General features: G+C 40.1%; 1 protein-coding gene across 4 annotated transcripts in view; it reads left to right on the top strand.

The window, feature by feature from the left end:
* Znf329 (zinc finger protein 329) overlaps window positions 1-6,953 on the top strand; it is a 30,869-nt gene extending 23,916 nt beyond the window's left edge. For all 4 annotated transcript variants that reach the window (XM_060385565.1, XM_060385564.1, XM_060385566.1 and 1 more), the window contains one exon: window positions 27-6,953. In XM_060385565.1, coding sequence (XP_060241548.1) covers window positions 101-1,648 — 1,548 coding nt within the window. In that variant the 5' untranslated portion in view covers window positions 27-100 and the 3' untranslated portion in view covers window positions 1,649-6,953. The remainder of the gene's footprint in view (window positions 1-26) is intronic.
* The last annotated feature ends 20,992 nt before the right edge of the window (window positions 6,954-27,945 follow it).

Below are 27,945 nucleotides of genomic sequence, written 5' to 3'. Positions count from 1 at the left end.
TGTTTACTGTGTCTTTTCCTTTTCAGTATGGAACGTGAAACTGAAAATAGTAGCTCAGAATGTTCCTGAAGAAGAAGAAGAAGTTTCCTTTGAGGTAGAAATGGAAGGTTTTACAAGAGAGGATCCCTGCTTCCCCATTTCAGGTGACAATTGGGACTGTGAGAACCAGGAAAGACATTTGAGGCAATCTCCTTTAACTGATGAGAAAACAGGGACTCAGGAAGTAAATTGTGACCATATTAATTTGGGGGAGCATTTGAGTACAAATCCAGCCCTCATGGCATCTCAGAGGGTTCCTACAACAAATGGCTTTCAGGGTCATAACTCAGATATTAAACCTTATTGTGAGCAAACCTTACTTAGTTGTCTTCAAAGTTACACAGTTAAGGGAACTGGTGACCATGATGCTTGTGAAAAAGCCATCCATCCTTCCATGGAAGTCACTCAGCTTGTAAGAAACCAAATGAGAGACAAACCCTATAAATATGCAGAAAGTATTAACCACTTTACCACTCCCCTCTGTGATAAAAAATTTAAGAAAAGAAGCAAGAAATTTTACAAAGGTAAGGACTTTGGGGCTCTGAGCTCATCTCTTAATGAAAAAAGAAGCCATTCTACTGAGAAACCCTATAAATGTACTGAGTGTGGCAATTGTTTCAAACGAAACTCTTCTCTCGTTTTACACCATCGAACTCACACTGGTGAGAAACCTTATACCTGTAATGATTGTGGAAAATCATTCTCCAAAAACTACAACTTGATTGTACATCGAAGGATTCATACAGGAGAGAAACCCTATAAATGCAATAAATGTGGGAAAGCTTTTAGTGATGGATCAGCTTTGACACAACACCAGAGGATTCACACAGGTGAGAAGCCTTATGCATGTCTAGATTGTGGAAAAACTTTCAACAGAAATTCATCCTTGATTTTGCATCAAAGAACTCATACAGGGGAAAAACCGTATAGATGTAATGAATGTGGGAAACCCTTCACTGACATCTCCCACCTTACTGTACATCTCAGAATTCACACTGGTGAGAAGCCCTATGAGTGTAGCAGATGTGGAAAGGCTTTCCGAGATGGCTCATACCTCACCCAGCATGAGAGGACACACACTGGAGAGAAGCCTTTTGAATGTGTGGAATGTGGAAAGTCCTTCAGTCGAAACTCTCACCTCATTGTGCATCAGAAAATTCATTCTGGGGAGAAACCCTATGAATGTAAAGAGTGTGGGAAAACTTTCATTGAGAGTGCATACCTTATCAGGCATCAGAGGATTCACACTGGCGAGAAGCCCTATTGCTGTAACCAGTGCCGTAAACTCTTCAGGAACATCGCTGGACTTATTCGGCACCAGAGGATTCATACTGGTGAAAGGCCTTATGAGTGTAGTCAATGTGGAAAAGCTTTTAGGGATAGCTCCTGTCTGACCAAGCACCAGAGGATTCACACTAAGGAGACCCCATACCACTGTGTGAAGTGTGGAAAGTCCTTCAGGCAGAACACTCACCTGGTAGTACATCAGAGACTTCATAACAGGGAGGGTCCTAGCCAGTGTCCTCAATGTGGAAAAATATTTAGAAGGAGCTGGTGTCTTGTCCGACATCAGAGAACACACCTTGAAGAGCAGCCCATGGAAGCATAATAAAAAAGGGCCATTCTTTCTTGAGTAAACAAAGGAGATATGTCATGTGACTTTCCTTCTTAAGAGAAAAGAATACTTTATCAAAAAAGTTGAAATATAAGATATTCTATTATCCCATTAATTTTGTCATTAGGGAACTCCTGAAGAGAGGATTGAATGATAATCAGTGTAGTAAAGGCTTCAGGGATGATTCAGCCTATACCAAACATGTAGTGCTTATACTGAAATAAAGCACCGGAAGTGAGGAAGGTATTTCTCTAAAGATACCCATCTACATTTATATCAGGATATTTGAATTGAAAAGACCTGTGAATTTATTTAGTATGTAACTAGTAGGAGGCATCTTTAATAGTGATTGTACTGGCTTGCTTCCATGTATGTGGACCTATCTGCATTGCCCACGTGGCATGCTGAGGTTGGCTACCCAGAGGCTATTTAAAGTGGGCTGGCTTTACCCAGGGTCAGATGATTGTTCAAGGTTCCTGAATAAACTGCATTGAAAAAAAAAAGTGATTGTACACCTTATTGTGTACAATCAAATGCTAATTAGACTCAAAGCTTGTAAATGTAATTAGGAAGAGAAGCTTTTGTAATGTTTTTTACTGTCTTTCCTGTATCAACAAAGGCATAGCACTGAGATGTCTTACACAGACACCCACAGCAACTACAGGATTTGGTTGAGTTTTTTATTTGAATGCACTTCTGTCTTATGATCCCACCAGAACACAGAGGACTCATTTAATGAGGTGAAACTGGATATAGGAGTTGCTTTTGATTGAAATGAAGTCCCTTTTAAGACTAAAATATTCTCCTTGATGGAAAGGGCTGCTTCTAAGAAATAGATCCATTGCTTTGGTTGTTGAACAAGAAAATATTAAATTGTTGTATTTCAGTTATCACCTGCCTTCACCATTGTTGATAATTTAGGATACAAATTTGTTTAGTGTTCACGTCCTTTAAAGCAAAATTCAAAGGTTTTATTGCCATACTAAAAACATTTAGATCATTGCAAAAGAAGGCATAAAAATAGATTTATTGTTATAACTATGTAAGCATGCTCATTTTTGGTTGTAGGTTAGCAGTGGATAATATAAAAATTAAGGGGCTTTCTTAGAAGATTATGATTGTGTAGTTTCCCTTTTTTATATATTTTTATATAATTGTAATGTATATAAAAGTGAAGCTAAAAGGAAATGAATTTTTTAAAATGATCTCTGCCAGTAGATACAGGCCAAATATCTTGTCAGACATCCTACAAAGGCTAGATCATGGTACAGGAAGCCGTAAGCATCTACAGCTGTATATTGACAGAAGCTTCTCTGGAATCAGAGCATTTTCAAGCCTAGAATCATATCTTTTGAAACTTGGATATAGAGGTTATAGTACTGTGGAGGGAGAGGGGTATGAATCTAAGGATAGGGAAGAGAATGTTATAGGAAAAGCTGGAATAATCTTAGCATGCCCTTTTTCAATGCGGGCTGATTGAAAGCTAGACAATTTGGTTGATAGCTTCAAAGGCCTGTGAGTAGATCTCATGGAAATTTTGACTTGACCCTGTTTTCTATCTTCTGATTCCAATGGAGGGAGAATCATAAAGTAGATTCATACAGAAGTCTTCTGTATGATATATCAGTCTTCTGAACGGATGTCCTTCTTTAACAGCAAGATGGTTGTCATATGATGGAGATGGAGAGATGGTTAAGAGCATTTGTTATTCTTGCAGAGAACCTGAGTTTGGTTTCCAGTATCCACTTGGTGGGAAGCTACTGGTGCCTAGTGGATAGAGGCCAAAGATGTCAGACATCCTACAAAAATTGCCCTTGAAATAATTTATCATCTCAGAATATTAAGAGTGCTGAGATTGGGGCTTATTTTCCAGCCTTATCATTAAAAAGATTGGTCATATGTTCCTCTCATATGCACTATCATTTGTAACAAACAGATTGTCTCTATAATGTTACGTGTATGAATAAGATAATATAAAACCCTATTGGACTGTCTACATCACTCAAGGAACGGACACTTGGTGTTGTGCTCAAGTAAAATATGCTTGTACTATTAGTGTTGGCAGTGTCTGTGCTTCTTGATTCTACATTCCAGATTCTTGAACAGGAAATCAACACCAGGCCAGCTATGGCCCCAAGGAAGAGATGTCAACTATGAAATTAAGTGAGTGAGTCCACATGGGGTTTGTGTGATGTGTGAATTGTTTCCCCTTGCTCTTTTCTAAAGTTAGTTTTCTCAAATGATCAGGAATAACTGCTGCAATGAAAATAACTAATCTGTAGGACATGGACACATATGACTCAAGAGGGAAAGCTGAGATTTGAATTGGGAGAGTTCCAGATGACTTCCAGTGCAGCCTGGGCAATTGCCAGTGTTCAGCCTGAATGACTGAAAAATAGGACAAAGACTGTCCTGGACTATCAAGATGCGTCTCATTTAATCACATAGGCACTTAATTAGGCAGAGAACTTTGGCTGAAATCAGATGGAAAAAGTGAAGGTGAAGTATTTAAAAGAATGAACATTTAATTTACTTTTCCTATCTTTGATGAACACTTAATTTACCATTCTAAGCTTTAATGAGCACTTAGTTTACTGTTCCTGGCTTTAAGGCTGGAGGATCCACAATATGAGTGGCTTCTGAAAGCCAGAGAGGCAAGAAAATGGATTCTTCCCAACGTCTCCCCAATGAGCTATTCCTGTTCTTATTAGTCCAGTGAAAGTACGTAGATTCAAGTCCATAACTGATTTTAACCCACTAGTTTTTGTGATAATTTGTTATATTTAGTTGATATACTTCTCTTGATATTTCTTTTTAGACACCTGACAGAAGTATTCTGAATATGTTCTCTTAGCAATCAAGTTAAGTAAACCAACCCCTTCTACTCCATACCCATTACATTTTTAATGAAAAAGACTCTTGGCTCTGCTGACTGCTGTGCTTTCATCATTTTAACAGCTCTGAATTCTAGTACTAGTTTGGAAAATTAAACATTATGAATGTATCTGGGTGGTGGCACTTATCTTTATTCTCAGAACTCTGGAGGCAGAGGCAGGCAGATCTCTTAAGTTTGAGGTTAGCCTGGTCTACAGTAAGTTCCAGGACAGCAGGACTATATAGAGCCCCTGACCCAAGCAACAACAAAAATTAATAATAAATCCTGTGAATGAGTAGCCTTAGTGAAAAGAAATCTCAGAAAAGATAGAGTAGATTTTCCTTAACTTTACTCCCGTCCCCTCTCACTTGGTTACCCAAGAAGAAGGCACATTTCATCATGATAAAGCTTGTACAGAGCCCAAGAATGTGCTGTTTAGAGCAGGGTGCATATCCAACATGGAGATTGTGGGGTCACTTATAATTATGGTCACTGTCTTACTAGTTTCCATTAAAATCCTTTTGATTTTAAAGGATGCTATCATATGCTGTCAGTGCAGAGTATGCCTGCAGATTGTTCACTAGACTGGTCCAACTTCATGTCTCTCTTAGTTTAGCAACTGTACAGAGAAGAGTTGGTACTATAGCAGAAAGCAGAACAAACTGTTTACAGTTCAGCAGGGGAGAAAAACAAGTACCACTATGTATCAGATGGTTGTGATGCCTGGGACAAAAGCTGAGAAGAGGAATGGGGTTTATATTTTGAAAAGAAGTGATTACGATGTCAAAAATGGGTTAGGGAAGGCCTGAGATGATTCATAAGGACCAATGAAAGACGAGGGAATGGATCAGTAGTTACTGGGGGAAGACTATTCCTACAGAGGCAAGAACATACCATATTTGAAAAGCCAGGAAACCACTGTGACTAGAGTGGCATGATGTGGCATGGGGCCAGAAGGTAACAGGGAACCCTTAATTAAAGTACTGCTGTCAGTCCTCCCACCAAAAAATTAGAGACAACTATGATGACCTGCATAACTGTTGAAGATACTCTTCCCAAGGTGTGTTGCATATCCAATCCTGTGACTTTAAGCTTGATCATTCACTTCCTTTCACAATAAAAGGCAATTGCATGTGTGATGTGTTATGTCAACAAGAGGGTAGGATTTAGGGAGGAGAAACCTTCCATGATGTGAATTTCACATAAGAGAAATTAAGTCAAGGTGAAACTTCTTCATGAACAGCATTTAAGGAAGTGGCTTCATTGCAGAGGCAGGTAAGGAGAACAAAGTTTTGGTAAAGAAAAAGTCCGTTTGCAGAATAAGATCTATGATTGTGGAAAGATAATGCTTTCAGAATATGAACAAGTCCTATCAGAAGAAAATAAATACATAGGAGTAGACTTGATAACCAAAGGTACTCAGCATTAAGTATCATTTCTGATAAAATAGACTAGCATTCAAGTTTTAAAAAATTAAGTGTACTGGAGCAGTGGCTGGTCTTCCAGAAGTCCTGAGTTCAATTCCCAGCAACCACATGGTGGCTCACAACCATTTATAATGGGATCTGATACTCTCATGTCATATAGGCATACATACAGAGTGCTCATATGCAAAAATAAATAAATCTTTAAAAAATCAAGTATTCAGTGGGTTTTACTCTCACAAGGTGGTTCAATCACCTGCATTCTTCAATTTCAGCACATTTTTCACTATGGAAAAGACCTTTGTACCTGATAGTATCCTCCCACTCCTATGACCTTGGCAACCACGAATCTATTTTCACTGTGTATTTGCCAATTCTATACATTGCACATCAATGGAAAAACAAAACATATAGTCTTTTGTAACTTCATTTAAAATAATGTCTTCAAGCTTCATGTAATAGGAACCCTTTTGTGGCTGAAAACCTTTACCATATGATTAAAACCATATTTTGCTTATTGATGGACATTTCAGCTTCCACTGTTCAGCTATTAAGAATAATGCTGCTTTGAACACATATACAAACTCATGCCAATATAGTTTCAGTAATCTTGGGTAGATACTTAGGAGGAGTGAAATTACTGTGTCTTTGTTTGCATTTTGCAAAACTGATACCCATATCACTCGAACTATTTTACATTTCTACCAGTGTTGTATGACTGCTTTGATTTCTTCATGTCCCCACCAACATTTGTTATTTTTTGTCCTAGTGATGTGAAGTGTTATCTTGTGGTTTGGGGAAAATATTTTATATAGTTGAAATCTATATCCTATCCTATCAGCAATTTTTTTCTGCAAGGGAAAAATGTTATTTTAAACTGTGTACCATATAATTTCTGCTGCAGCTACTCAGCCACAAATGACTGTAATGTGACTGTAGACGACTTGTAAGCAAATGAATGTGAATGTGTCTAATAAAATTTTACCTATGGACTCTGAAAGTTGAATTCTCTGTATTTTCACTGTGAAATACAATGTTAAAAAGTCATTTAACAAAATAAGACAGGCCTGGTGGTACTCATCTGTAAAGCTCAGTACTTAGAGGCAGTGACAGGAAGATTGCCACAGGTTCCAGGCCAGCAAGGACTACATAGACTCAATCTCAAAAACCCAAAATAAAACCATAACAAAACAAAACAAAAAAAACTTCTTGTCCAAACACACAAGGTTTGGAGTAGCTTTTATCAAGGAACTATAGTTTGATCACCCCTGCTGTAAACAAACTATTTAAATAGAAAGTTTCTAGTTGTGAATATCAAACTTTTTTTTTATCTTGGCATATGCAAACATTTTAAAGTAAAGTAAATATCGGAGAGGGTATAGGAAATTTAAGAACTCTCGTCCATCAGAGAATCTATATTATGTAAGTGAAAAGACAAGCAATAGAGAAAAGACCACTGCAGTTCATGGAGCCTACATAGGAATGGTATTCAAATATGTTAAGATCCAGCATCTCAAAGAAAACTCATTGAAAGTGTTGGCAAACACTTTGAATCTGTGCTATTATGAATGAAGAAATCCAACTGGCCGACAAATTCACGGCAGTGTTCAGTTTCAGTACATGTTCTAGGAATCCCAGGATACTGTATACGGATGAATAATGTAAAAGTGTTGACAAAGGCCATGTCAAAGCAACTCCGCATTTTGCTTTTCACTGAGGAGGAAGTCTTTTATGTGACTCTGTAGTTTCATTAACAGTTGCAGTCCTAGGCACTCCCTGGCCAAGAAACCGTGGACATTCACAGCAGTTTCTAGTTAAAAAGGGTGGGGTGGTCTCTTACTATGTAGCCCAGGACAGAGTGGTAACCCTTTAAGTAAGCCAGGCTGGCAGAGAACTCACTTAGAGATCCTCCTTCCTGGGTCTCCCAAGTACTGGGTTTGAGAGTACTGATGTTGCAACTGCGAGCCATAAAGCCTGGCACATAGCCATTTCCTCTAACAATTCTGGAAAAACAGTACTATTGTCCACCTATGATGCACCATGGAAAGTTATACCGCAACATAAAAGTGAAGCCTTAAGCTGGCTGCTTTATGTGGCACCCCTGTACCCAGAGCATTTGTACCACAGCATTTGAGAGCGGACTAGGAGATGTTTTTTCAAATGCTGCGGGTGCAGCTGAGTGTGAGGGAGTAAGAAGTCACTTCCTGATGGGCAGGCAGTTAGGGAGAGGGGCCGTGGTTAGGGACTAGGGGTGGTGAATTTACAACATGGCTGGCTTCTTCCTCACCCGAGACAAAATCCTGGCAGCTTAAACAAAGGCTTTATGAGCGTTTTCTCTGCCAGTAGGGCCTGTGTTGATAGACCGGCTTAAAAGTTCAAGGCTGGATCCAAACATGTTTAAACAGCAGAAATAGGTTAGTCAGCTTTCCTGTCTGTGTTCAAACTGACCGATCCTAAATTAACGGAAGAAGACCCTTCAAAGACTTTTAACAACAATAACAACAACAAAACAGTCTCGGAGAACAAGCTGGGCTTCTGCTTTGCAGAGGCCCTTTTTTTCTGTGTGTTCCCTTAACAACTAATAAAAGACATTCTTGACGCGCTGATTTCTGTCTGATCCTGCATGCTGCGTTTCAGAGTTTCCTTGCTGCTGTCATCCTAGAGATTTTTCCTGCCTTTTAATTCTCTAACTAGCCAGGAAAAGAACCCCTAGCCGGTGACAAATGGAAGGGCGCTGGCCTCGCTTGGCGCGCAGGGCCACACCCCGCAGCGGAGAGGAACGAGGCTCTGGAGGTAGGTGCCATTGCAAGACCACGACCTCACAGAGGAGGTCTGCGCAGGCTGGGACAAGTGGCTGGAGTTTTTCACCTTATTAAACTTCAGAACTCGAGACCTGAAGGGAATAGGAAGCATCCGCCCTGGGGGGTCTTGGGTCTGGTTACCCCGGATGCCCACAGTCAGCCTTTAGTGAGGTCAGGCAACTCAAGAAAAATCTCCCGGCAACCTAGCGCGCATGCGCAGGCTCGCAGCTAGAGTAGCGCGAGACGTGGAGGTTGTGGCCTGGAGGTCAGTGGGCGTCTCGGATTCTCGAGTCTGTCTTCCTCAAAGAATTCTGCAGAGGCGGAACAGAGCCCTAGACCTGGGTTTCTGGCCATCCTGGGGTCTGAAACTCGGGCTGGGCGATCGCAGCATAGTTGTGCTGCTATCCCACTTGTGTTCGCACCTCACAGGACGCGGATGATAGTTCTTCCTTCGGGTCGGACTCCTTGAGCTAGATGCGGTTCTCCCAGGGCGCATCTAGCTGCTTTCCTCCATATCCTCGTGCCGAAGCAGCTCTCCCCCCCCCCCCCCCCGGCGTTAGACACTGGAGTACCTGTTTTCTGTTTCCTCTCGAGCTTTCTTCCCTGTACCCTTCTGCCCACCAACCCTTTTTCTACATCCCCTTCATTCCTTCTTTTAAAGAGACAGCGTCCTCTCCCTGCACCTGTTGTGTTCGGCTTCTCTTTCCTAGAGGCTGTGAAGTCTCTTAATCCGTCAATCCGTCTTGCTTCTCTCCCTACTACTTGCAGTGTTTCTCTTATCCACCATTACAGGCTTGGACTCGGTTGCCTAAACCCACAGGACCCTAATGTCCACTCCTTTCAGGGGTCAGACATCCCAGATTTAGTTGGGTTCTAAACTTAGCACATAATGTAGTCTCTCCCTAAATTATTTTTTCCTCTCCGTCCTCAGCTTTCACCTTTGTTTTTTGTTTTTGTATTATCCACACCCTCTCCCCCATTGTGTCTTGAAAATCCAGTGCCTCTACCTCCCAGAAACTTCCAGAATCCAACCACTTTCTCATTTCCGAACTCACTACCTGCTCCCCTACCTCTGACGCTCGCAAGGTCACCAGGGAACTTGTCGGAATCATGACCTTCCATCAGTTAAACCCATTACTACTTCGTTTCACGAATTGCTAGAGTCCTCACAAGCTTAGTCTTGGGCTGCTGGCCTCAGAACCACGTTGCTGAGTTACATGTGATAACAGCCTGCATCAAAACGGAAGTCAGATCTCAAGAATGCTACCTTAGTGCATTCTAAGTTCACTTGGTTTTCCGAACAGCAGTTAAAAAAACAAAACAAACAAACAAACAAAAAACTGGAACAGGTGTCCCTAAACCAGAAAACAAATACCAGGTCTGGGTAGACCCTAAGTTTGTAGAGCGAGTCGTTAGATGGTAACAATGGTATATTTTGTTCTTTGCTTTCTCCTCTATTACCGTGCCATCAGTCAGATCCACTGCTTAAACATCGTTGACTAGAAGAGAGCCTGGCACACAATAAGAGTACAGTAGACTTTTGTTGAGTGAATGAAAAAAAAGCCATGTCTGTAACTACAAGATCACAGAGCGGGTATGCAATTCATCCAGCATTTTTCTAGCATCCCCTCGCCATTGTAGAGTTTCCTCATTTAGAGTACACATTGCCTCAAGCAGTATGGAGTATGGAGTGTGAATGTGTGGAGTTGGCATGCTTGATGTAGTTTGAACTTTGCCTCTTGCTTTTCTTATCAATTGTGTGATGCTTGGAGCTCTTAGCACTTCTGTTTTCCCTGTGGGATAGTAGTCACCTTATGAAGATGTTGAGTTGACATATTTCTTTGTCTTTCTTTCCCTGTGTGAACATGCAATTTTCAGGCTTTGTTTTGAGATGGGCTTGCTGTTTAGCACAGATTAGCTTACAACTGTCTGTGGCTCAGGCTGGTCGTGAGTACACAGTCCTTCTGCCTTAGTCTTCAGAGTGCCAGGATTATAATTTCCATCATCAAAATAAACATGTTTTTAGTGTTTTTTTTTCTCATTTCTAGCAGTATACTTTAGGAGATACTTTGTAAAATAGGATTCTTATTACTGATGGTTTTCCAATTAGTTTGACCCCTTGCCCAACATCTAAATTTACTACATGTAATATGTAACCATTATGTATTACGTTGTTGTGTGTATGCTTAAGTCTGTATTTGTGTATGTAACATGTATATTTATGTGTGGGCTTATAAGGAATTTTGTGTGTACATGTGTATCACATACATATTTATATGTGTGTTCATATGTATAATATGTATGAGTACGAATGTTTTTGCATATGTATGTTGTGTATTTATATACATATATTGTTATGTATTTGAAACAAGCACAGTTACATATTGAACTGTAGCTAGAGTTAATGTTTGATGAAATAGTATTTACTAAAGATGAGCTTCTTTGATGCTTTGAATTTCATTTTGCATCATTGTACAATAAAGGCTGTTAATTCATCACGTTACCTTTCATTTAATTTTTTAAGTTCAATATAGTACTTAGGAATCATCTGAATCAGATTCTAAGGAAAATTCACCATTTTTTAACACTTAGCAAAAGATGTTAATGACATGGAAAATGTTTAGTGTGGTATACATCCAAGTTAAATAAACAGTTTGGCCTCAAACTATGTTAAATTACCCTCTAGGTAGAGGAGCAGAATTAAAAGTACTTAAGACTTGATAGTGAGATTATGGATGATTTTTATGCTTTTTAACATTTTATACATTTTCTAGATTTTCTGCAGTGGGTGTGCATTACATTACTTTGCAGGATTTTGTTTTTACTTTTGGTTTTTGCAGTATTGGGGATTGAATACTGGATTTCACATTTGTTAATGTGCTTTTACCATCGATATACTGTGAGACCAAAACAATATACCTGGCAAGTTAATAGGAAGCCAAAACAGAAACAATATACCTTGCAGGTTAGAGTTGTGTTTAGAACTCTTAACAGTTAAGACAGTTAAAAATAAGTTCCTGTTTGTCCTATGTTACTTACTTGCAAGCTGAGGTTTCTAATTGTAATTAAGAAGTTCTTGTTTTCCCTGTGTGAAGTCCTTGCAAAATAAGGTTTCTATTTGTAATTAAGAAGTTTCTCATGGTATGTGCTCACTTATGAGCAGATATTAGCCATATAGTACAGGATGACCACACTAAAATTCACAGACCAAAAGAAGATAATAATAAGGAGGGCCCAGGGGAGGATGTTTGGATATTTTCAGAAGGGAAAATAGAATATACAGTGGAAGTAGTTGAAGAGAGGGAACAGGATAGGAGACAGTGATAAGGGAGATGAAGGTGGAGAGAACAGTGGGGATGGGAGATCAGAGGGCTTGCAGAGATAAGAGAAACCATGGGTGGGGACATCTTTGAAACAAGCTGGAGATCTGTAACAGATTAAGCTCCTGGGAGGATATGGGGATGACTCTAGCTTGAGACCCCTTGTGGTGGGGTTCATGGAGACTGAAGAGGCCACCAGACAGGATTCCTAGTGGAGAGAAGGGAACTACAACCCACCCACAAAAACTTCCACACAAAATTTACCCTACCTACAAGATGTGCAGGGACAAAGATAGAGCAGAGATTGAGGGAATATCTAATCAATGCCTGTCCCAACCTGAGACCCATCCCAAAGGAGAGAGCCAACCCCTGACACTATTAAGACATTCTGCTATGGTTGCAGACAGGAGCCTAGCATAGCTGTCCTCTGAGAGGCCTCTCCTTAGCATCAATCAAAACAGATGCTGAGACTCACAGCCAAACATTGGGAGGAGGAGTGCAGAGAGCCTTGTAGAAGAGTTGGGGGAAGCATAGAAGGACCTGGTCAGAACAGGAACTCCACAAGAAAACCAACAGAGCCAACTAACCTGGACCTAAGGGTACTTGTGGAGACTGAAGCACCAAGCAAGGACCATGCATATACTGGACCTAGGACCCCCACATCTAAGTACCCGATGGGCAGCTTGGTCTTCATTGTGAGTACCCTGGTAAGAGGAGCAGGGACTGTCTCTGGCAAGGACGTTGTTGCCTTCTTTTCGATCACTTCCCCCTGGAGGGGCTGCCTTGCCAGGCCATGGAGGAAGAGGATGTGCTCAATTCTGATGTGACTTGCTGTGCCCTCTTTTTATTTGCTTGGAACTTTTAGAAGTGTATTTGGCTTATGTAGTAAAGAAATCAAATAGCCTTGACCATGGATCACTTGTCAGCTGTTGGTAGCACCTGGAAGTCCAACATATTCCATATTTGGCTAGTGTAGCCTGTGGTTTGAACACTCTTGGGGTACCCTAATTTCACTTCCTAGAGGCTGAGATGATAGGAATTCCTGTTCTTTGCTACTTTAAAATCTGGTCTTCAAGATTTTGCAAGTTAGGTGTTTTCCCAGGTTATGTAAACTGATGGATTTCTTAAGGTTTCTCCCATTAGCTCATTTGTAAACATCTACCTTATGAGAAATATGGTACAAAATTTATTCTTGCCAAGTTATTAATGAATGCTGACCTTAGAGTACTTCTCCCAGAAGCATTTACATCTTTCCCATCTACTTTGTACTTTGACAAGTTTCAGAAATATTATAACAGAAAACTGAAAAAGAGGAGTGAACATCCACTCATATCATGTAAATTTGGCAGTTAATACATGTCATATATAACAGTTATATATTATGTTCTGATACTATATGTGTTGTGTACATGCTCATATATGTATATTTGTGAGTATAACATATATGTGTTGTGTTTATATGTATTTTTGTATATGTGTATTATATACATATTTATAAGATATATGTATGTTCTCATTATATGACTGTACATTTGCGTATATGTATAAAATATTAAATTTTTGTATATGCTGTTTGGAAATAAATTTTTAAGTAAGACACTTTACCTCTAAATATTTCTCTACTTGTATTTAAGGTAAAGTTCTTTTGCACAACTCCTAACACCATTACCACACCTAAGCAAATGAGCAGTAGTTTCTTACTATCATTTGATACCCATCTATGTTCAGATTTTTGCAGTTTTCCCTAGGACATCTATGTTTCTTCAGCCAGGAGGCTTTTAAGCATCATTATTTTTTTTTAAATAATTATGGATTAACCTTTTTTTTTTTTGTAGATAATGCCTGTCTACATAGCCTAATCTTTCCTCCATTTTTCAGTTGCTGGGTTATTTATTTATTTATTTATTTATTTATTTATTTATGTCTTTTGAGACAGGGTTTCTCTCTGTAGCCTTGGCTGTCCTGGTCTCACTTTATAGGTCAGGCTGGCCTCAAACTCACAGAAATCTGTCTGCCTCTGCCTCCCCTAGTGCTGGGATTATAGGCACGAGCCACTTTGCCTGGCTTGTTGCTAGGGTTTTTAAACCGTTCATTTATCTATTGAAAGATATCAGGCCAGTGAAGGAAGTGTTTTTTGTTTGTTTGTTTTTATTTTTGTTTTTGTTTTTTGTTACAAATGTGTGATGCAATTACAAGCTAAAATAAACCCAGTATCTTGGCTGGTATATTATCTGCTGTGTTAGACTTTCTGTTGCTTGATAAAATGACTGTAAGGGAGGAAAGATTTATTTTGGCTTACAGTTGCAGGGTTATAGTTTCTGATGGGCTGGTGCCATTGTTTCTGAGTCTGGATTGGGGCAGAACTTCATGGTATAAGTGTTCATCTTTTAGAATCCAAGAAGAGAAGGGAAGAGGGAAATGGAGTGAGGGAAGAAAAAGAGGGGATAAAGGAGAGGAAAAGGATGGTGGAGGAGCGATAAAAGGGCTAGGGGCAAGATAGCCTTCAAAAGCACACCCCCAGTGTTCCATTCCCAACCAGCCTCCCACCCCAGCTCCCAGAGTTTCCACTAGCTCCCCAAATAGCCCTATCAGCTGGGGAGCAAACCTTCAACACAAGAGTGGGTTGGAGACATTTCACTTACAAACCTTCACAGCTGCATAGTCTGAACATATTATTTGGGCATTTTTGGCCCAAGGAGAAGATAGATAACAAGTACAAAGACAAAATAAGCTTGAATTCAAGGGCAGGAGAGATTAGTGTGATGGGAAAAGATGTCATGGGTTTGTGGGCAGATAGGGAGGGATGTGGTCCCCGAAGAGGTGGCCATGAGAGTCTGGGTCCAAGGATACTGCTGTGTTGCAGAGCTGAGAGAACTGAAAAGGACAACAGATGTTCCCCAGGAACCATGAGTCTCTGTACTTGCTCCATGGACTCTGTTACTGCTTTTTGATCACTTCCCTCTGGCTGGGTTGTCTCACCAGGCCACAGGGGAAGAGGATGAGCTCAGTCCTGATGCGACTTGATGAGCTGGGGCAGGTTGGTAGGGGGTCCTCCCATTCTCTGAGGAACAGAGGATGGGGCATGGAGGAAGAGAAAGGGTTACATTGGGAGAAGAGGAGGTAGCGGCCTATGATTGGGATGTAAAGTGAATAAATTAATTAACTAATTTAAAAAAGTCATGTAACAGTTGGGGTCATGGGAAGTCTTTAGTGTACTGCAGGGTCGCCTTCAGTATATGTTACAAGGTGGTGGAGCCAATGTCCATGACACCGTTGAGGAGCTCTGTTTCTCACCTGATACAGCTTTCCCAGAAACAGCTATGAGATATAGTTAGCTATTGTTTGCCAGATGGGTAGGAGGTGATCATGTAGCTACAAGTAGGACTAGAATAATGGCTTCTTTGTTCCAGATATGCAGTGAAAAGACCAGGGATTCTGTTAACTTGGTGCTTGGGGGCTGAAAGCTCCTTAAAAGTCCATCTGTTCAACTTCTATGAGGTCAGGTTTCTTTGGTATATATTATTTATTGTTTGTTAAGATTAAAAATCCCTAAAGCTGGTGGCTAGAGAGATAGCTCTGAGGTTAAGGACACTATCTGCTCTTCAAAAGGATCAGGTTTGATTCCCAGCACTTTCATGACAGCTCACAACTGTCTGTAATTGCCAATTCCAAGGGATCTGACACCTTCACACTAATGCACATAAAATTAAATAAACTATTTTAAAAACTCCCTAACGCTATTTTTATTCCCTATAAAATGGCTCTGTCTTTCCTATCTTTTATGTCTTCCTATCCTGTAGGTGCATGTCTGAAAAAATATATCTACGGATACCTAACTAATTGGTTAATTTGCTCGTGTATGAGTGTGTATGTGTGTGTGCATGTGTGTATTTACACTCGCATTTCTCCCAAATGTTCCATATATAATAAACATGATGAAAATATAGGCAAGAACATGTCTCAGAATTTTTACAATGTAAACACACTGTGTACTTTGGGTTTCCATCTTTCACAAAAAAATGTGCTTGAAGGTTTGCTAATAATTGTTTCATATCCCTGTAGTTCTCATTTTAACTTTTTCTTCTGTTTGATTTTGTTTTACAAGACAGGATTTCTTTGTGTAACAGTGTTGGCTGTCCTGAAACTCACTTTGTAGACCAGGCTAGCCTTGAACTCACAAAGATCCTCCTGCCTCTGCCTCCGGAATGCTGGGATTAAAGGTGGGCACCACCACTGCCTGGTCCTTTTAACTATTTAAAATAAAGGATCTTTTTGTGTAGACCAGGCTTTGAACTCCTAATCCTGTTGTTACAACACTCTCAGGTCTGGCATTGGAGGCATATGCCGCCATACCTAACCAGTTATTTATTTTTGTTGAAGTATGTATATTAACAATTTATTCATGATTTGTCCAGTTGGTGGACATTTGGATATGTTGGGAGTAGGGTTGCTGTGAATTTGTATACCCATTCCTCTTCAGTATGACTCTACAAGGGAATTGTCTACACAATGTGCAGAGAGTGGGGTTAGTAGATACTTGCCTGGCTTGTTTAAGTAGTTTTATGGCACTGTTTTAAATTCTAGCTTTTTTTTCTTTCTTTCTTCCTTTATTTCTTTCTCCCTTTTTTGTTGTGGGTTATTAATATTTACTATTGATTAATCTTTTAGTTAAGCAGCAGTTATTCCTAATCCAGCTGTATATCCAAATCACCACACAGAGACTAGGATTTATTTAATTAACCTAGAGCACAATACTGGGCAATAGTTACTCCACCCGAAACCTCCAAGCCTGCATAGTTTTCTTCCATTCAGATTTCACCCATTATACTTGCTTTTAGTCATATATTAGTTCCAGTTCATCTCTCCTCCTGGTTCCAAGACCCTCCTCATGGTTCCAAGTCCTGGCCTGCCGATCTCTGCTCTCCTCTCTCCCTCTCACTCATTTCCTTCTCTCCCCCTCCGGACCAGGATGTTCCACCCGATTCTCTCCATTGCACAGCACTGGCTGGATGTTTAATTGACAATATAGAGAACAAATGGTGGCATGTTTACACAAACTTGAGACAGGTGATGCTTAGAATAGTTATCACAATGCAATGTCCGGATTGAAACCAGATATTGGGGTAGAGAAATCAGCATTTGAATGAACAAGGATTTGAACAAAGCATTTGACTCCACAAGAATTTTATACCAATACTTCCTTACCTAGAAGGATTCATATATTTTTCTCTTTAACCACAGCTTGGAAAATAAAAATCTGATGGAAGAAACAACTCAAGACATTTTTCAAGAACTACTTAATTTTGTGAACATGGGAAGGTTCATCAGGGCTGATTCCTTTTTATCTGCATTAAGAAATATTTGGGAATATGAGGACCAGATAGAAATCTACCATCTATACCTAGAATGGCATTTGAGAAGGATGTCATCCATTACAGACGATTGAGAGGTCAGGTAAAGGCTGTAGTTTTTACAGACCTGGGGACAGTGTAAATCTGTTTAGTCCTCAGTTCATGTTGGAGAGTCCTGTAAGAAGAGTGCCATCAGCAAGCCTTACTACATGTTTCAGTTATATGATCACTGGCAGAAAGGCTCTAAAGAGAACATGCTGGACAGAAATGAACCAGTACCTCCTGCAAGGATTCTGTGTATCTCTGTCTACAAGGTGCAGTTATTGCAGAAAGGCAACTATGCAGAAAAAGATGTGAGGTGATTTTTTTATTAGAGACCATATCCTGGAAAACAGAAATTACTTTGGAAGTGAATCCTGTGCTTGCTGTGAATGTAGACCTTTCTGAGATTTCAGTCAGAAGTCTCATTTCACTGGGTTTCAGAGGATTCTCAGTAAAAAGAGGTCTATTACTGGAGAATCCTTCATGAGTTACAACCTAATGTGTATCAGAGAATATGTGTTGAAGAGGAGTCATGTAAGTAAGGCTAAATGTGGGAAAGTGTTCAAATTAACTATATGGGACTGTCTTCAGTGCTATCTCTGCTTCAAGAAGCATGGAAGGGCCCACATGGGAGAGAATTCCTATGAATGTGTCCAGTGTGGGAAGTTCTTCAGCCTCCGTTCTTTCTTTGTTTTTCACCATAGAGCTCATACTGGAGGAGAACTGGTCACATGTAATGTGTGTGAAAAAAATATTACTTTGGAGCCTCCTATGTTGCTGTCCATCTGATAATTCACACAGGACAAAAGCTGTATGTATGCACTGAGTGTAGGAAGGCCTTCATTGGTAGCTCAGACCTTATTAAAAATAGAATTCACAGTCAGGCACAGTGGTGCACACCTGTAATCCCAACATTCAGGGAGGCTGAGGCAGGAAGATCTCTCTGAGTTCAAGGCCAGCGTGGTCTACAGCCAAGGTTACATAGAGAAACCCTGTCTCTAAACAAAACAAAACAAAATGCCTCCAAATAGAATTCACACTGGAGAGTCTGTGAAGTGTAGAGTTAGAAAATTCTTGCAACTGCAGTGGTCACCTCATTGAGTATTAAAAACAAAACCACATAAAACCAAAGCAACCAAAATCCTTAACAAAGAAACCCTACATGTAGAAAGAATGCCCCACCAAGGCACCTGCGGATTTATGCTACTCCTGCTGAGAAGTCCTGTGGATTTAATCACTGCAGCAAAGCCTTCAGCAACAGCCTCTCCCTGACAGTGCAACAGGAGTCACACACTCACGAGGTCTCTTGCTAGGGTGTTCAACAGGGGGGAAATTTCTAGTGCTCCATCTTTTCAGGTTAGACACAGAAATGTCACACTGGAGTGATTGGGAGGGCACAGTGAACATGGGTGGCAGTGATTGTCAGATTCTCTTTAGTTACTGTTAGAATTTATACTCAAGAGTAGTTGTTTGAAAATATAGCAGCTCATTCCATAGTCCATGGAACAGAACCTATAAGACATTGTATCTCTGATAAATTAGAATTATTTTGCCACTGTCTAATATACTAGAAAGGAACCTTAGAAACATAATAAGGTAAAACTGTCTAAGTTAAATCTTTATTATATCTAAGACTAGGAAAATTTGAATGCTGGTGACAGAATTGAGAAAAGAAGAAGGCTTTATTTCTCCTTACATTTCTTTCTGATATGTAAACATTTACAAAAAAAGCTATTTTAAGAATGTGGTTGTAGTTCAGTGGCAGGGAGGGCTTTCCTAGCACTTGTGAATCCCTCAGTTTGGTCCTCAGCACCATTGAATAAGTATGAAAAACATTTCAATTGGAACCCTGGCTCTTTTTTCCCTATTAGTAGACTCAGTTAACACAATCAGCTGTTATCTCCTGGAATGCTTCCATTCAAAGAATGCATTTGAAATTAACCTATAGAGTGATAATGCGGAGAAATCCTCTTAAGGTGATGCATTTGTTTGTGTTTTAAGAAAACTCAATGGGGCTGGAGTGATGGCTTAGTGGTTAAGAGGACTTGAGTTTGGTTCCCAGCATCCACATCTGGGCAGTTCACAACCACTTTTGACTCCAGCTTCAGGAGATCCAACTCTGTCTTTTGGCCTCACAAATGTGTGTGTGCACACACACATGTGAAGAAAGTAAAAATAAATATTAAAAAGCTTCACACTAGAAACAGAAGAGAGCCTATACTGTATAGAAAGCTTCCAGAGAGCTGTTCTTCCGTAGTTGCTTTATTTGATGAAAATAATGCATGAACCACATATACAACTTCAAGTTTTCTAACATTCACATTAAAGACAGAAAGGAAGGAAGGATGAAAGACAGGCTGATGATTTGGCTCAGCACGTTAGGTACATGCCCAGGCCTGATGACCTGAGCTTCATTCCTGGGACCCATATGGTGGAAAGGGATGATCAGTCCTAGAAATTGCTTCCTGACATCTACATGTGCACCATGGTGCCAACATCTCTCTCTCTCTGTCTCTCTCTCTCTACACACACACATGCACTAAATAAGAAATGTGACATTATCAGTAACATTTTTGTTTTACCTTTATACTCCTTAAGCAGTACTATTTGCATTGTGATACTTGCTATATTTCAGATTCACTGTTATTACAGCTAAGTGGCTACTGCATTAAACATCTCTAGTGCATTAGGGACTGAGTTCTACAGAGTTGTCTTAAAGGACATTTGTTGCAGTACAAATCCACACAGGTTTTTAGTAGATTTTTATTTTTTAAAAGTGAATTATATCTGATTTACAGTGGTTTGACTTAACAATACTTTGGTTGTACTGTGGTGTGAAAGCATTTCAGACAGTTTGTGTTTTATTTTCAGTATTTATATGCATTACAATAAGCAATTGAACACTTAGTATTAGCCAGGTTTGTGTTTGATAGTTTTTTCCATTTCGAGGCTAACATAAAACATGTCCATTTCTGGGCATGTTTTAGATAGGCTGAGCTAAGCTATAAGCTATTTAGCAGGTGTATTAAATGCATTTTTTTATGCAGGTGCTTATGGGATGCTAGGTACATGCTCTACTCTCCTCCACACCCCAAGACAGGGTTTCTCTGCGTAAGAGCCTTGGCTGTTCTGGACTTGCTTTGTAACCAGGCTAGCCTTGTACTCACAGAGATCTGCCTATCTCTGCCTCCCTAGTGCTGGGATTACAGGCGTGTGCCACTGTGCCCAGCTCATACTCTACTCTTACTCCACACCCTCAGCCCATTAAAGCCCCTTAAGTGCATTACTTATTTACCTGTTTTACTTTTGTGTTGTTGTTATATTTATTTAGTTTGTGTGTGCACAAGCTGTTGTGTCCATCTGGATGTCCAATGACAACTTTGAGAACTGGTTCTTCTCGTCTACCACATGGTTTTTGGAGACTCTGGTTGTCTGTCTTGGCTAGATTCCTTTACCTAGGCTGAACAATCTCACCAGCTTTTATTTGGATTTTTGAAACAGTCTGTTGCTGTAGCTAACCTGGAACTCAGTATGTAGCCCTGCTGCTTTTAGATTCACGGCAGTCATCTTGTCTCAAGTGTCTCCACAGTGGAGTCCCCTCCCCGCCCCCAGACAGGGTTTCTTTATGAAGTGCTGGCTGTCCTGGACTTTCTTTGTAGACCAGGCTGGCCTCAAACTCACAGAGATCTGCCCTCCTCTGCATCCCAGAGTGCTGTGGTTACAGGCATGCCTGGCTAGGGCTGAGGTTTTAAGAATGAGCCACAGTGCCCACCTTACATGTATTTTTAATTTATACTTTCAACTGGAACATTAGGTCTATGAGGCACAGTGCCATTGTAAATTATAGGGGACCTATATCTGGAAGTTAGCCCTCTGAGGACTGAACTGTATTTCATTTACTCTTCAGTGCTTCCTTCATTTTAACTTCCCAGTAACATCATGGCTTAAGTCAGAAGTCTTTTCTCTTAGTAGCACATATAGCATAAATCTCCCCATTAGTCACCTGATGAATTGGTAGTATCAAATGGAGAATTTGAACAACTGTTAACATTCCTGTATTTGAGAACTCTTAAGAGGGATGTTGCTGAAATGGTAACAACACTGGTGGGTCTATTGGAACAAAAGATGTAAAGTCTGCCACTGCTTGCTACAGTCTATCACACTTGGATGGCTATTACTTGTCTTCTTCTTATGACTGGCATATAGATGTAGTTCTCAGGATTTTATTGGAAAGCTGAAAATGTCTAGTAGAAGGGAGCTGCGCAGAAGACCACATAGGTTCTTAACAGTTAATTAAAAAAAAAAATTCCTTTTTGAAGGCAGGCCTTGAATTACTGATCCTCCTGTTTCAACCTGTTACTCTTGGGATTACAGGTCACCACACATGGTTTAACAAGCTGCATCAGTGTCCTTACAGGGTTTCTACTGAAGTATGTTTTGCGATCAGTATTGTATGCACGTGCACACACAACCACACATAGACACACCTAATATCCATGTGAGCATTTAGAAGTTTTTAGGTGTGAAGAAAACAATGTCTGGTAAATATGTTGTTGGTATAATGTTCTTTTGGAATGTATACACCTTACCCTTGTTCATTTAAATGCTGATTTCTCTCCCTCACTATCTGGTTTAAATCTGGACATTGCATTGTGATAATTATTCTAAGCATCAGCTGTCTCAAGTTTGTGTAAACAAGCCACCATTTGTTCTCTAAATCGTCAGTTAAAACAACCAGCCACAATGTTGAGCAATTGCTTAATATCAATAGTAAATATTAATGACCTAATACAACAATAGGTGCTCAGTTAAATGGGGAATCCCTATTTTATGGGGCCTTTGCAAGAACTATAATCTGAACTAAAAGAAACTTAAAATTGTATGAAAACGTCGGACTACATTTATGTAAGTCTTAGCAAGATGAATGAAGGTTCATCTTTGGACTTCAGTTAGCAATCTAACTGAATAATTTTATTTGTGAGACTGCTAATGTAGTTGTGAACTGAAGTGAATTACCTTCTGGGCTTCAGATCCTCACAAAGTGTAGATAACTCCCACCTTAACAGAGCTATCATGCAGTGTTTAGCCGGTATCTATTGTTCTTATATTACAATTCCTGAGCTTATTGTTACATCTACTGTTACTAATGGTTATGTTTTTAGTATCGATGTTAATGGTTTTTATTAGGGATAATGTTAGAACTCTTCTCCTCTGACTGAAAGAGAAGGGATGCAAGTGACCCTCTGTTGATTCCATGAGCTATTGCTGGTAGTTCATAGTCAGGGTTGCTTCCCACATGGTAATGTACATGATTGTATCGGGAGAAAGCTGATGCTCATGGGTTGGAGGCCTCAAGGTGGGAAGATTTGGAAGATTGGAGATGAAAAGTACTGGCTGGTAGGTAATGATAACTGGGGTGTGTGTGTATGAACAAACTTAGATACAGTATCTAAGCTCTGGATACTGAGGTAAGGTCATGGTTGGTTAGCTGTCGGGTATATATTCTTCGGGATGATAGTGCAGGTTGGGGTAGGAAGGAGCATGATGCCCAGTTCTTAACCATCATGGGTGTATATGAATGGTACTCATAGCAGTCAAAGCCTGGAACTGTGCAGGCTCTTAATTTCTAAACCTAGCCATTAAGAACCTCTACCCTATGCCTAGTTCCCTCCACTTTCCCAGGATGACTTGAAGGCCTTTAGTTTCTGAGGAGAGTTTAATCTCCTGTCTTAATTCCTTTTTCTGGAGAAGAATTCCTATTGGAAACTGCCGATTTGCTTTCTGCTGCCTGGGGACAATAGAAAAGTTTAGTGGTTGGGAAGATGGACCTAGAGACCACATGATAGAAATTGGAAGCTATTTTTATGCATTTTTCCATTTGTAAAGCCATCAAGTTTAATTTGCCCAAATCTAGAAGAGATAAAGTGAGTTGTTAGCTTGATAATGTAGTGGGCCAAGAGGAGTGATTGAATAGCAGTTATTAGCAGCCCTAGGGAAGGGAGGAGTTAACTTAGCTGAGGGAAGAGCTAACTCAACTCCCTTGTTGAGATGTTGAACTAGAGGCCTATTGAAAGCTATCCTACTTTCTATAGATTATGAAATAAAGTAGAAATCCACCATGAGAAGGATCCAGGAGGTCATATCAGATAGAGTGAATCACATAAAACATCCATAGTCAAAATAGAGGATGCCAACACATTATTTTTATTATTATTAAGATCATTATTATAATTATTGTTTTTGTTGTTTTTTGAGATAGGGTTTCTCTGTGTAGTCTTGGCAGTAGGGAAAGTTTTTTTTTTTTTTTTTTTTTTTTTAACTCAGTTATGTTATATAAATAGGTTTTTATTTTAATCCCAAGTGTGGGATATGGAATTGCTTTTTAGTTTGTTCAGAGCTGATAACTGCCTTATGCTGCTCCGAGAGGGGCATGGTCTTTAACAGCTGTAGAGATTTTAATTCTGATGACTCAGAGAGGCTATAAATACGAGTGTCCAGGAGTGAGAGAGAGAGAAGTTATGAGGATTTTGGGGAGATGGATGGGTGGATGAAGAGAAGGCTTCGAGGAGATGGATGGAGAAAGAAGTCTGCTTGCTGGTTCTGCTGAACTGCTAGATATCCTGATAACTAAGACTGGCATTTTCCCAATGAATCTGATGACCCTAACCAGCTGGAACTAAGTCTAAAGAGGTCTAAGTCCCCTTTGTCTTCTAACCATGGTTCTTTCTCTCCTACCTGGGGTTGGGGGTTGGAAGGGAGGTAGAGGCTTAAGGAACTCCAAATAAAGTAGAGTTGAAAAAATAGCACCTATGCTAGGCTGTCCTAGATATTCCTTTATAGACCAGGCTGGTCTCAAACTCACAAAGATCCACCTGCCTCTCAAGTGCTGGGATTAAAGGTGTGCACCACCACCACCCAGCTCACTTATTCTTTCTTGAGGTAAGTATTGACATAGAGGAAGTATAGGGCCTGTGGTGAAGGCTGTGTCAGGGGAACTCATTTGATGCAGTAGCAGACCTCCAGGGTGAAACAAGTGTTCCAAACACACATGACCATGCCTCTGAGATATCCTTGTGTAAGTGGGCCAGTGAGAGGTTTTGTCAGTCTCAAAGGTGATGGAGGGCATGTTGGGGGTGCTACTTAATAACCAAGGTATCTGAAGTTCTCTAGGTAACCATCTCATCAGATGCTGTGCTGCTGTGAACCTGTAGGCTCCATGAGAATGCATGAAGCTCATGAAGCCAGACCCTCTGACCACCCCTTATGCACCTTCTGTTCACAAGGAGACCCTCTATTTATCTGCATGAGCATCTGATTCCTCGGGAGGCCAAATATCTCTGTCTTATACTCCTCTGGTCATGTCTCTGGTGAGTCCTCCAAATGATATGAGTCCTTGGAGTATGTTTATTGGCTCTTGGTGAGTTTAAGTGGGGGAGCCAGGGTGATGGATGATCCAATGGTCACCTAATGCCATTTTGAGCCAATGGCTTACAGTGGCTTGGATTCAAGTCCAAGTAGAATAAGGAATCCTGGACAAGGAGTATGCAGTGCCAACTTAAATTTATTAAGGAAAAGTGAGAAAGGCAAATTTTGATACTTTGTTGTGAGTCCTTCCAGGAACATTTATTGGAGAGCTCTGGTTTTGGATTCATAACTATTCATTTTGTATTCTGCCCTAATGGGTTCTCTACCACTTGTGTCTAATTTTTTTTTTATGGTCTCATAGTAATTTTGTTACATGGGTCATTGAGCAGGAATATAGGGTGATACTACATTCATCGATATTTGGTTGTGTAAATGTTGCAGTATAACATCCTTTTGACATTTTATACACATGCAAGTGTACCCAGATATATATACTTGGATGTCACAATTTTCCATTGCTGCTACGAAACACATGAGGGAATCAATTTAAATTAGAAAGATTTATATTATCTGATAGTTTTACAGGTTTCAGCCCCAAATCATCTGGCTCCATAATTGTCTGGCTCCATTTCCTTGGGTCCAAGGTGACATGTAATATTACAGTTTGGGAACGTGTAACAGAGGAGACTCCTCACTTCATGACCAGGAGGCAGAGTGTTGGTGTAATGTTCTTTTAAAATGTATATGCCTTACCCTTGTTAATTCAAATGCTGATTTCCCCACCCCCAACTCTCTGGTTTCAATTTGGATATTGCATTGTGATACTCACTATAAGCATCCTGTCTCAACTCTTGTGTAAACAGGACACAAATAAAACAACTAGATACAATGTTGTGCAATGGGAGGATCCAGAGGACAGGAAAGAGGGGAGGAGCTCGAGGAGAGGAGTGCACAGAGGAGAGCAGAGATGGAGGAGATCTTGGAGGTCGTGGAGCGTGAACCAGACCTAAGATTTCACAAAAAGCAAGTATAATGTGGGAAATCTAAATGTTAGGAAACTGAGGGCTTGGAGGTTTAGGAGGGAGTAAATATTGCCCAGCATTGTGTTCTACGTTAACTAAAAACCCAGTCTCTGTGTGGTGATTTGGTTATACAGCTGCTGAGGATTAACAGGAAGCATTGCTAAAAGATAAACCGGTAGTAAATATTAATAACCACTTACAACAGCAGAGTGAGAGGACTAGGTTGCAGTCAGGGTACAACCGGTGACCTCCCCCCCATGACCCACTTCTTGCTGGAATCTATCTCCTAATAACCCATGGATTTACTCATTGGTGATGCCAATACTCTAGATCCTGCCACCTCTCAATAACACCACTGTCTGCGCCCTGAACCTTCATCACATGAAACTTTGTCAACATTTTATATCCAAACATAATATATTTCTTGGATTAATTTGTGTGGGTGAAATTTCTGGGTCAGAAGGAGTCTCTGGAAAGAGGATGATCAGAGGCAAGCAGCACGTCCACCTTCTCCAAGTACTAACGTTGAAATCCAAACCCAACTTCGTAGTGAGAAGGGTGACTTAGGGTGCACACCAAAGTTTAGTATTGGAAACAGAGGCCAGGAGAGGCCCAGTGGTGACTCTTCCCACAACAGAGGAAGAATGAGTGCACCACGACAGAGCGTGACTGTGTGCCAGCACTGCCCTGCAGCTGAGAGGGAAAGCCAGGACAGTGGGCAAACTTTTTATAGAAACAGGTGCAGAGCAGAAGGGGTGAACTTAGCTGGCTTGAGGTCTTCATGGTGGTTCGGTGCTTGAGAAATGCTGCTTCTCACCTTAAAAGTGTGTTTCTGGGACAGGCCACCATCTTTACAAGGTAATAACCAAACTTGCTGCTTTGGGAAACATTTAAGACAAAAAATAGTAGGGACTACTTTTCTCATATAAAATACCACCAAATTGTCCCAACCAGTATCACATTGTGGCTCAGTGCCATCCGCACTGAATGCCACCAGAGCAAGACTGCTGAGAATATACACAGTGAGTCACCCCCCAGTCATTTAAGAACTGGTGTGTGCTTTCCCTTTAGGACGGCAGCTTGGCTTAGCCAGACTGAGAGGACCTGTGGCTTCAGGAAACCACAGTCATGGGTGGAAGAAACAGTAGAACCTTCTTTATGTCTTACACCCAGTCCAGCCTATTAGCTTGCTTTTCTGTGTGGCTTTTCCTGGCAATCGTGTGGCCCTGTGTGGAAGTGTTTGATCTAATGTGTCTGTGGTAAACCCCAGTCAAGAAACTTTGTTGTTATGCTACCTTGTCTCAGGGAGTTGGGAAACAAAACTCTTCAAAGCAGCTCTTGTCTAAGGCCCTGCCACTGAACAATGGTGAGCAACTGTACATGAGTACATATAAACACATAAAAAAATAATCTTTGTATTGAAACCAAGATATTTTGCCAAATTACTAAATAGGTTGAACAGGCATATATCCTAAGCAGTAGTGATTATTTTCCCACACTTTTTGTCTATTGTGAATACTATTAAAATTTCTCAATCTGACACATGGAATGTGTTATTTTGCCTTATTTTTGTTTGGTCTATTATGAAAGGTAAGCATCTTTTCACAGGATTGTTTTTTCTAAATATCACTAAAAATCATAACTGTCATCCATTATTTTATCTTGGGTTACTGGTTTTCCTCTTTACTGCTTTGTAAGAGCTTTTTGTGAATTAAAGTTGTTCTGCCTATAGATATTTTATTAAATGTTTTGGTCATGGTGTGTGTTTTTTTTTTTTGGTTGTTTTTTGTTTTTGCATGGAAAAAAGTATTTTCATGTTGGTTTATCTTATTTTTGTCAGTGCTAAGAAAATTAGTTTTTAAAATTCAGATGGATTGGGCTGGTGAGATAGTTCAGTGGTTAAGAACACCAGCTGCTCTTCCAAAGGTTCTGAGTTGATTTCCCAGCAACTACATGGTGGTTCACGACCATCTATAAAGGGATCTGATGCCCTCTTCTGGCGTTTATGTATATATGCAGACAAAGCACTCCTATGTTTAAAAATTTATATACATAATAAAAAAATTAAAAAAATAACAAAACACTTCCAGA

The sequence above is a fragment of the Meriones unguiculatus genome, chromosome 6, assembly GCF_030254825.1.
Source record: "Meriones unguiculatus strain TT.TT164.6M chromosome 6, Bangor_MerUng_6.1, whole genome shotgun sequence".
NCBI classification, from domain to species: domain Eukaryota; kingdom Metazoa; phylum Chordata; class Mammalia; order Rodentia; family Muridae; genus Meriones; species Meriones unguiculatus.
The sequence above is the reverse complement of the archived record's forward strand: the minus strand, read 5'-3'. Positions and strand labels throughout refer to the sequence as shown.